The 11,249-nt window shown below is 39.2% G+C and overlaps 2 protein-coding genes across 2 annotated transcripts; one reads left to right on the forward strand and one right to left on the reverse strand.

Moving 5' to 3' along the window:
* Positions 1-3,929: 3,929 nt before the first annotated feature.
* Positions 3,930-5,423, forward strand: LOC106345107. The gene is made up of 3 exons (XM_013784365.1): positions 3,930-4,166; positions 4,274-4,722; positions 5,405-5,423. The coding sequence occupies exons 1-3, from the start codon at positions 3,930-3,932 to the stop codon at positions 5,421-5,423; spliced, it is 705 nt and encodes a 234-aa protein (XP_013639819.1).
* Positions 5,424-5,703: 280 nt separating this feature from the next.
* LOC106345108 (F-box protein At3g49510-like) lies at positions 5,704-6,336 on the reverse strand. The gene has a single exon (XM_013784366.1). The coding sequence runs from the start codon at positions 6,334-6,336 to the stop codon at positions 5,704-5,706; it is 633 nt and encodes a 210-aa protein (XP_013639820.1).
* Between the last annotated feature and the right edge of the window lie 4,913 nt (positions 6,337-11,249).

Here is an 11,249-nt window from a genome sequence, read left to right on the forward strand (position 1 = left end):
GATTCTTTGTATAGATGATCATAAACCATGAAATAACAAAATTTCAAAACTAATTGTAAGTATTCCTTTTACCGTTTATTAAAGTGTATAACTATTTCTCTTAAAAAAAAGTCGATGCTAGTCTGTTTCCGAGTCATCATCACCAGATGAATCTGAATTTGGATCTTGGTGAAACTCTCCAATCACTGGTTCATCCTCTACGTGAACGACGGCTTCCTCTCCAAAGTCGGTTAAATCGACTACAAGGCCAACTCCAGCTAAATCATCTGCTGCACTTAAGTTTCCAGATGTGCTTGGTTGTAGTGGGTCTTCCAGCTCAGAACTTCCCTGAACTCGGCCTCTCGGGTTGAGTCTTGTAACAGTAACCCATGGATCATCTCTGTTCCTTACCTGGGGGTACTTGATATAACAAACCTGTAACATTTAAAAAATTATTAGTAAATTATAAATTAATACACATGATGATGAATCATTCTGAATAATTAACATTTAATTACCTGATCGGCGTGAGAAGCAAGAATGAAAGGATCATAATATTGCAGCTTTCGCCTCGAACCTTACAAAAGCGGCTGCATCACCAGCAACAAGCTCGAGTAGAGCCCCCAGGAGAAACGCTAATGCTGGCACCAGTGCAACCTCAACACGCCCACAGACTCAAATCATTCCGGCAAGCATCCGACGGCCTCGGGATTTTCCCCGGCTGTCGTCTCCTCTTCCTTAGCAACACTAAGTTGGAAATGTTGTGGTTTGGGAAATCCCATAACAGTCCAACGACTAAAAGAGATCCGGAAGAAGATCTCTCCAGATATAATTTTCCTATCTGAGACAAAGAATGATGATTTGTTTGTTCTCAAAGAGCTGGACTTCCTGGCATTAGATAATCACTTCCTGCTATCTCCTTCTAGTCCAAATAGTGGTGGACTTTCACTATTCTGGAGACCGGAGATTGATATCCAGATTCTCTCCTCATCTCAAAATTGCATTGACACTCTTATCACCTATAAAGGGGCCTCGTTTCACACAACTTTCATCTACGGAGAACCGGACATCTCTCGCCGCCAGGCCTTTTGGAATCACATCGCATCTATCTCAGCAAACAGAAACTCCCCATGGTTGCTCACCGGAGACTTCAATGAAATCATCGATAATTCAGAAAAGAGCGGTGGCCTGATAAGAGCGGAAGGCTCCTTCTCCACCTTCCAGACATTCCTATCTAATGGAGATCTGTTTGATCTGAAGCACTCTGGGAATTATCTCTCATGGAGGGGCAAAAGGCATAATCATCTAGTCCATTGTAGACTAGACAGATCCATGGCAAATAGTTCCTGGTCAGACTTGTTCCCATCGGGCAGGTGCCATTATATGGAATTTGAAGGGTTGGATCATAGACATATCATTACCTACATTGACCCGACAAAGAAGAAAGTAGTCAGATTATTCTGGTATGATAGATGGCTTAGCAACAACCCAGAGATCAAGCGCATGATCACAGAAACGTGGAACTCTACACCACACAGCTCAGTGAAACAACGCCTCTCAAGATGTAGACAAGCTATCGCTACTTGGAGCAGGACACAATATGCAAACATCAAAAAGCGAATTGAGAAGTTAAAGGCTGATATCGAGACAGCCATGGCCGACACGACAGGGGATGACACGGGCATTGCTCGCCTTAACATTGAGCTACTCAAGGCGTACAAGGATGAAGAAGACTTTTGGAGACAAAGGAGTCGACTGATGTGGCTTGCAGCGGGCGACAGAAACTCAGGATATTTCCACGCAGTATGTAAAGGGAAAAGGGCTAGGAACTGTATTACTGTTTTAGAGAATGCTGATAGTGTTGCCTTGTATGAAGAAACACATATCGTTCAAGAGATAACTACTTATTTCCAGGCAATTTTCACCTTGAACGATACAGCATACGCGCCTTTTGAACCATCTACAGTAGTAGAGCAAGCGATTTCCCCTTGTATCTCGGCTGAGACCAATGAGAGCCTGATAAGAATGCCATCAGCCAAGGAGATCCGAGTAGCTATGTTCTCGATTCACCTGGACAAAGCACCCGGGCCCGATGGTTTCTCGGCATGCTTCTTTCAAGCAAATTGGCATACACTTGGTCCGATCATTACGAAGGAAACTCAAGACTTCTTCAGAGACGGAGCTCTTCCGGAACACATTAACGAGACCCATGTGAGGCTTATACCGGAGATCCAGAGTCCGAAGATGGTATCAGAGTATAAACCCACCGCATTGTGTAATGTGGTCTATAAGCTGATATCTAAAATCCTCACTTTGAGGGTAAAGCCGATCTTACATGGACTCATATCGGAAACACAGTCCGCCTTTGTTTCGGGAAGAGCGATCTTGGATAATGTTCTTATTACGCACGAGACTCTACACTATCTCAAGACCTCCAACGCCAAGAAGAAGTGTTCAATGGTGGTCAAGACAGACATGAGCAAAGCCTATGATCGATTAGAATGGGACTTCATTCAGCTTGTGTTGACAAGATTCGGATTCCACAGCACTTGGGTCTCTAGAATCATGACCTGTATAAGGACAATCTCATACGCCTACCTGGTTAACGACTCGGTCCAAGGCTCGGTGATCCCTTCAAGAGGTATTCGGCAAGGCGGTCCGCTCTCGCCATACCTATTCATATTATGCAGCGAGGTTTTATCAGGGTTGTGTAAGCGAGCACAACAAGCGGGACTGCTGTCTGGGATACGTGTCGCTAGGGGATAACCTCGCGTCAACCACCTATTATTTGCAGACGATACTATGTTTTTCATGCAATCTGATGAGCAGAGTTGCAACACTCTCCACCTGATATTACAGAAATATGAGGCGGCTTCCGGGCAAACCATCAATACAAATAAGTCCTCAATCACCTTCTCTGCGAAAACAACTCAGGAGACTCGAGCTAGAGTTAAATCTCGCCTGGGTATTACCAAATAAGGAGGAGTAGGCAAATATCTCGGTCTTCCCGAACACTTTGGCAGGAGAAAAAAGGACCTCTTTACGTCGATTGTGGATAGGATCAGACAGCCGGCGAGTAGCTTGTCCACACGGTTCCTGTCGAGCGCCGGCAAACTGACTATGTTGAAAGCAGTATTATCAGCTTCTCCCACACATGCCATGTCGTGTTTTGAGCTACCAATGAGCTTGTGCAAAAGGATCCAATCTGCGTTAACGAGGTTTTGGTGGGACGGGAATGATAACAAGAGGAATATGTGCTGGACATCTTGGTCTAAACTCTCAAAGCCAAAGAAACTAGGAGGATTGGGCTTTCGAGATATCCATCTCTTTAACAAAGCCCTACTGGCGAAGCAATCTTGGAGAGTGCTCACGAAACCGGATTGTTTATTATCTCGTGTCTTAAGGGGCAAGTATTGTCACAAGGCGTCATTCCTCACGGTGAAGGCAACTACAGCTTGTTCTCATGGATGGCGCGGGATCCTCCACGGCAGAGACATCCTAGCACCTAACGTGGGCAAGGCTATAGGAGATGGAAACTCTACTAAAGTCTGGAAGGAATCATGGATAAAGGGGGACTCTCTGTTTTGCCCGATAGGACCAGCTAAGGAGGATGAGCTCGACCTTTATGTCTCGGACCTACTTATGCGAGGAACAAACGAATGGAACAGACAGAAGGTGTACGACCTGCTGCCCTCATATGCAAACATGATACTCTGTATGAGACCAAGCCACCTTGGAGCAGAAGATAAGTATGTTTGGCCACTAAACACATCAGGAACATATTCTACAAAATCGGGTAACTTTGAAGCAGTCAAGCATCAAGAACATGAAGATGTCCCCAAGATCGCCTACCTAACGTCAACTGGCTAAAGAACATATGGTCAGTGAAAACTGCCCCAAAGATACAGGTCTTTCTGTGGAAGATTGTACAAGATGCCTTGCCGCTGGGGATGGCTCTACAAAGGAGAGGAATCTTAACGCACCCAGTTACATGTGCACGTTGCGGCGAACCGGAATCCGCGGACCATCTCTTCCTCCACTGCAGGTTCACTAAGAGGGTGTGGAGTAACCTCCCCACAAGACCAATCGACCTCCAACCAACGGCTACTTTTGCTACAAGCCTGGAAGCGGCGCACACACTGGTTTGTCTTCCACCTACAGGTGTTTCAGTTCATGTTTTCGCTTGGGTCTGTTGGCGCATTTGGACTGAAAGGAACCTTCTGGTTTTTGAGAACCGGACCCTTAACCCAAGTGATATCATAAACAATGCATTAAGACTGCTCGAGAATGGCAGGAGGCAGAACCAGCTAAACCAAACGGAGCAAGCAACATAAGAAGATACAGTGGCCATACATCGACTGAGACTACAACTCTGTATACAGACGCGGCCTGGAGAGCACAGGACAGAACCGCAGGGTGTGGCTGGATATTTTACACCCCACGACCAGGAGAAGCAAGACAAGGAGTCTCAAAGGAATCATTCGTCGCATCCCCCTTGATGGCCGAGGCATTGGCTGTGGGAGAAGCTCTTCTACATGCCAAAGCTCTTCACCTATCCAATATCTGTCTCAAATCGGATAATCAAGTGCTTATCAAAGCGCTAAACTCGAAGCAACATCCGGTGGAGATCTACGGAATCAACTTGGATATCGAGAATCTATCTTCGTCCTTTTCTTCTATCACTTTTAGTTATGTCCCTAGAAGCATAAACTTGGCTGCGGATGCTTTGGCTAAATCTGCATTGTATGCTTTGAACTCTTATTTTTTTTTTAAAGTAATGAAATGCTTGGTTGAACAAAAAAAAAAACAAAACCTCCAAAGATACACGAAAACAAAAATTACACTTTTAAGAATGCTTCTCGGAGATTAGATGTGGTTTCTTTTTCTTGAGTGAAACCAACAAACAAGCCATTCAGCTAGCACTCGTTCTACTTACGTAGAAATGGTACTATATTATCTTTTCGGTAGAAGCAATGGAGAAAGTCCAATTCAAGATTATATTCAAGAACCTGATCACGAAGTAAAGCTCCAAAGATATATATGTGATTTGTAATTCTTGCTAGATATGACAGATATAAGACAAGAAGGGAAGTTTTTTGTCCATATACGAGGGCATTCTTGCTCTGTTTTTGTAACTTCCAGTACAAGCAATCACGCATGAGCTAGATAATAACAAAACAAAACAAAACAAAACAAAACAAAACAATACATATAAGACTACGTATCTAATAACGTTTGGAATAACCAGCAGCCTCACTTGTATCTAGATAGGATGTCAAGAATTATTATACAATATTACTGTGTCGGAAAGAATACCCAGCAATAGAATCTCAACAACACCTGAGATGGATAAATAACAAAAAGACATATGAGACTTGCAGTTTATAAAAGTCTCTTTTCACGTTTTAAATGTAAATACTTGTAGGTATCTTCTACCTGGGTAAGCGACAAGAATCAAGTTCAGTTTCAAATCAGCAAAAACAATGTTGGTGTCTTGTGAACTACATAGAAATAATGGACCAGTCTTTTTCAAAAACAAAAACATGTGACAAGGACTAACAATTGTGTACTTTCCTTATGCCTCATGCATCTACTGAACCTTTTTGAATCTGCACCGAACTCGGAACATAAGAGCACACAACTGCCCAATAATATATAGAATTTCCTAGAGCAGCTACTTTGAAGTAATTACCCTCTCCAATGAGGTAAGCTTTGGGGTAGTGTTTATCCCAAATCAATGCCACTTTCTTCTTCTCGTCCACGAAGAAACTCCCATACCCACACCGAAAAAAACTTCCATAACATTCCAGTGAACGGCTTCAAATCAACTTTTAAGAAATTTATCCATGTCAACTCATTGGCCTCGATCTTTGTTGTAATCTGTATCTCAATCTCATATGTATCAACACTGTAAAATAACAGTGCAAGCTGTTCTTCTCTAACAGAAGATAGAATCACAGAGTCTCCATTACGAGAGTTAGATTGCAGATCAAGACAATGTCTAAATCTCTCACTTGTAAAATCAAAACATATTAAAGATTCTCCCATCTGATCTTCTTCTTTCACTCTCTGAGCAAAAAAGTAAGTATTTCCTTTCAAAGACAAGCCCTCACGATAATGCTGTATAGTCCAGTCACAAGTGACAGCAAGATCCCTCCATGAATCATATTTAAAATCATACATTTCATACTGAACAGTACTGCCACTATACAACAACCTTAAGACTTTGTGGTTGCTCTTGATGTCGTATCCCATACAATAGTTATTGAACATGGAGAATGATTTGCTGAGTTTGATCCACCTGACTTGTCCTAAATACGGGTTTGATCCACCGGCATACTGTTTTTCGGAAGGCATAACAATAAGCCATCACAATGATAGACTTCATTATATACCTTGAATTGATTAAGTTTACATATTGGCTTTGTAGATAGCTCAACTAACCCATCTTTGTGGTTATGGATGTTGGATAAGCTTCAAAGAAAGATAGCTTAGGAAACAAGTTATTTATTAAAGATAAGTAGAATGACTTATAAGTTTAGAATAATGATAAGATGTAATAGGATAAGTTAAGAAATTCCTATATAAAGGAATCCAATGTAAGATGATCTCTGAAGAAAGTTAAGAAAGAAATAAAAGGAAGAAATTGTTTTATAGCTTATGTGTCTTTGAATACTTTAATGGACTCCCTCTAGATTGAGTCTCACTAAACAAACCCTAGAATTACACACCATGACCACCACTGTATCGTTAGCTGCTTTGCCAGGGTGCTTCTTTGTAAAGCTTTCATCTTTACAATTCGTTCCATTGTTTGCAAGTGGATCTAGCCGCTCGCTGAAATGTTAACGGAACCCAAATCTTGTGAAATATCAGAGATTCTTGTCATTGTTTCAAGCCAAAAAAAAAAAATTAGGGGTTTTCAGAAAACTCACCAGTAATCTTTTTGTGAGACGTTCGATAATGAAACCCATCTTGTTTGTTTGGTGATGATAATTTTACCATTTATTTACATTATAATGTGTTATTGAGATATTTATTGAACCTATATTTAAGTATACTTATATTTTCCTAATTTAAATAATAGATTTTTTTAATCAAATCTTAATCAAAATAGATTTCCTAATATATTTTTATTATATTAAATATTTTTATTATTTGTTAGTAATAAATAATAAAATAAAAAATTCCACATCATAATCAATTTACATAACATATAAATAAAATATAAAATAGTTTATTCATTTTTTTTTTTTGACAGCAAACAATACACAGACTCATATTGACTCTATGAACCAACTTGGAAACTCTGCATCCATGTGTACGACGAAAAACGGTTGATGCTGGGCACTAAGTTTATTCATATATTATTAGTATACTGATTTCATAATATAAGTCCAATTAATTATAAATAGTGGATTTTGTATATGACATATTGTGATATAATAGACAGTTAAAATCACAAAATAAAATTATTTAAAGTAATAAATAAAATTGTTATATTTTAAAATGTTATATTAACAATTATGTAATAAATGATAATTTATATTTATATATATATATATATATATATATATATATATATATATATATTATACAATTAGTACAAAGAATAAAATTTAAAGTGAAAGTAAATATTTATACGGTCATGGGTCAAACTTTTATTTTAATTTTTATTATAACTGCAAAGATTAATTTCAATATAAATTTATGTTTAAATACTGCAAATACATCATTTAATATAAACAAAAAAACTAAAAACATAAAATAAATACCCGACCGGTCGGGCGGGTGAAGGTCTAGTTGCTTATAAAAAAGAAGTTATAAAAAGTTAATGAAAGCTAAAATTTACATGTTTAAAAAAGAATTAGAAATGGAAATTGCTTATGTGATAGAATTCTTGATTTGATTTAACTTTTCCGTGTGTCAAAAAGATTTAATTTTTATGCCTTCAGTTAAAAAAAAGGATTTAATTTTTCCTTTTTCAAATTTTCAAAAAGAGGTAACAGATCACGAATATTTGTTTCTTTTAATTCTAACATTTGCTATGTACAAAAACTCTAAAACTCAAGTGGTTAATATAGTTTTTCAGGGAGTCGCTTTCACTTCTTCTCTAAGCAATTGATATAGATCTACGGAGAATCTCAAAAGCATCAAATTGCATACCTTTAGACTACTTCTTCTCTAAGCAATTGATATAGAGATCTACGGAGAATCTCAAAAGCATCAAACTGCATACCTTTAGACGCGGACACATTTATTTGGAATAGACCGAACGGAACAGATCCGAAAAGAGGTTTGATTCGGGTTTGGACCCTATCAACTATGCAACCATATATCTCTAGAAAATACCGAAACCGAACCAAGAACCAAATGAATATCCAAATCTATAATCTAATTTATATAATTACAAATATTAACTATATTTAGTTTCAAAATAATCAAATATTTAAAAATATTATTTGCAAACCGAAATACCCGAAACAATAAATTATTATAATACTTTCTATCTGAAAATTTTAAAATTATTCGAATTATCAAAAAAATTATCCCAAATAAAATAATTAATCCAAAAATCAGAATTTTCTGATTTTGATCTGAATTAATCGAAAAACCGTAATCGAATTGGAACTAAATGGAATCCAAAATTATCTCAGATATTAGCCGGTGTCTAATTTTGTTATCCAAACCGAATCGAGAACCGAAAAGCCAAACCGAAACCAAACTGTATTTTCTAAATATACCTTAACAAATCCTAAACCTCTAGAACAAGAGAGAACCAAAGAACCGAACAAGAACCGGAACCGAGAATCGAATGCTCAAGGGTAACCTTTTACATATTGAAACCAAAAACAAAAAGGACTAGTTTGAGAATTGAGCTTCATGACTCATAGATTTGTTTCGGTTCTTATATGGTTAGTTAAGTTCTTGAGCATGTAACAAGAACTCCACAAAAGACTAACATGTATAGTAGAATAATACTAATTAATGAAACCATTTCAAGGACCCATCTAAGCATGAGGCCACCAAATGAATGCCCACAAGAAACAACCACTTTGCATCTTCAATTTTGTTCCTTCTTCAGACCTCATAGAAAACGATGTTAACAATATTGCCTCAAGTTGAAGAATATGCATTGTGATTGTGCGTATCATTAAAACACATCCAGATCAAGGCAGATCCTCAACTAAATCTAACGTATGGTTTACCAAAACAAACAAATTTTCAAACCGCAAAATCTTATTTTTCTACAAAACTACAAAATCTTATTTTTCTACAAAACTACAAAATCTATTTTTCTAGTCAAAACAAAAAAAAAAAAGAATACCAAAACACTAAAATAATTTCGATAAAATATTAAAAGTCAAATATAGTTCAATTTAAAATTTGTTTATTTTAACATATGGATGCCCAGTTCAAGATTATATTCAAGAACCTGATTACACAGTAAGCTCCAAAGATATAAGAAACATAAATACTTATTTAAAATCGGATATATATATATATGTATGTGTGAGCAACAACAAAAATGCACATGTCTTGCTAGATTTGACAGACATTGTCATATCCGAGGGCATTTTTGCTCTGTTTTTAAATTCCAGTACAAGCAACAACAAAAATGCATATGAAACTATCAATTTAATAATGGTTGTTGCACCTTGTAGGCTCACTTGAGTCTAGATTGGGATGACAAGAATTGTCGGAAATAACACCCAGCAATTGGATCTCAATAACACATGAGCTCAATATATATAACAAAAAGACATGAGACTTGACAGATATCAAAGTCTTTTTGCACATTAAAAATGTACTACTTGTCGGTATCTTCTGCAAGAGAGCAAGAATCATTAAAAAAATAATCAAGTAAGTTTAGTTTCAAATCAACAAAAACAGGAAAATATTGGCAAAGTGGGTCACTTTCGAGTTTATAATTCGGGTTTTGGGCCGCGCGGAGTTTTAATTCAGCAAATGGGTCGCGTATATTTGTGACCCTATGCGACTTGAAAGCAAAAGACGAAACGATCCTTACTCCAGCTGCGGAATATCGGAAATGCCACTCCTCTCTCGCACGTGAGAATTTCGGCGACTTTCCCGGTTCCCGAAAAACCCGGATCATTAACTTCGTCGTCTTACCTGCACTGGGCGGTAAACGACCTTCTGGTAAATTCATTTACTGTGAAAGTCTGAGAGGACTATTCGTCTTTCGACCTAGATCCACCAGTGTTCCCTAGCCTGTCGCAGCCGTTGGAGAATCTTCCCCGGCGATAATTAGACCCCAGACGACGCCTGCAGTGATGAAGAAGTCCAAGCTAAGTCAGACAACCGTTCGTCGTCGGACCAGATCCTCTGGCGAGGAGCTCCCGGAGCGCCCTCCTGCGAAACAGCAGCGCTATCCGGGTATGTGTTTCGTCCACCTCCGTTCATGTGGATTCCGTCTTTGCATGTCATCGGACAGATTCTTAAGTAATGATTAGTCGACACCGTTTTGTGTTCGAAGCCATTTATTTGAGTTATCGATTTTTCTTCTATTTGTAGATTCTGGATCTGAGGACGGCCCCGGTGGTGGTGATTCCTCAGGGGGACAATTCTCTGATGGGGTGCCCTCATCTGTGTTGCCTCGGAGACTGTTCGCATATGGTGCGTACCCGACAAAGTTGCGAGTAAACATCTACTCAAAACCACACGTCATCGGTTTTGTTGCTGCTGCTCTAAAGGGGACGGATGCGATGGACACTTTGATGGCTTCCCAGTTTCGGGGGCTGTTTTAGCTTCCCGTTGTAAGCTGCCAGAACTCTACGAAGCTCATCAGCTGCCTCCTCAGCCGACAGCTCGTTACGGCTCGCAGGCAAGTTACGGCTCACATACACGAGTTCTGGTTCACCTTCGGGCCCGATCCACTACGTTTCTCGCTGGATGAATTCCGAGACGTTACAGGTTTGAACTGCGGAGCTTTCGATGTTCAGGATTCGGAAGCATCTGAATCTGTTCCTCCGACGATGTGGAACAAGCTCTTTGATACGGCTGTCGGTAAGTTAACAGTCCTGAGTGTACTGCGTATGTTGGGAAATGAATATCTAGCTGTGGAGAAACGGCTCCCTTTGGCTCTGATCGCGTTGGTTGATGGTGTTCTCTGCCCCAGTAACAAAGATCTTAAACTAACGCCCAGGTACTTTGAGATGCTGTCAGACGTTGAGAGATTTTTAGCGTATATGTGGGGTCGAGAGTCGTTCTTGACGACCGTGCCGCGTTTCCTGCCTCCCCTTGTTGTCGGT

Source organism: Brassica oleracea, chromosome C5, assembly GCF_000695525.1.
Source record: "Brassica oleracea var. oleracea cultivar TO1000 chromosome C5, BOL, whole genome shotgun sequence".
NCBI classification, from domain to species: Eukaryota; Viridiplantae; Streptophyta; class Magnoliopsida; order Brassicales; family Brassicaceae; genus Brassica; species Brassica oleracea.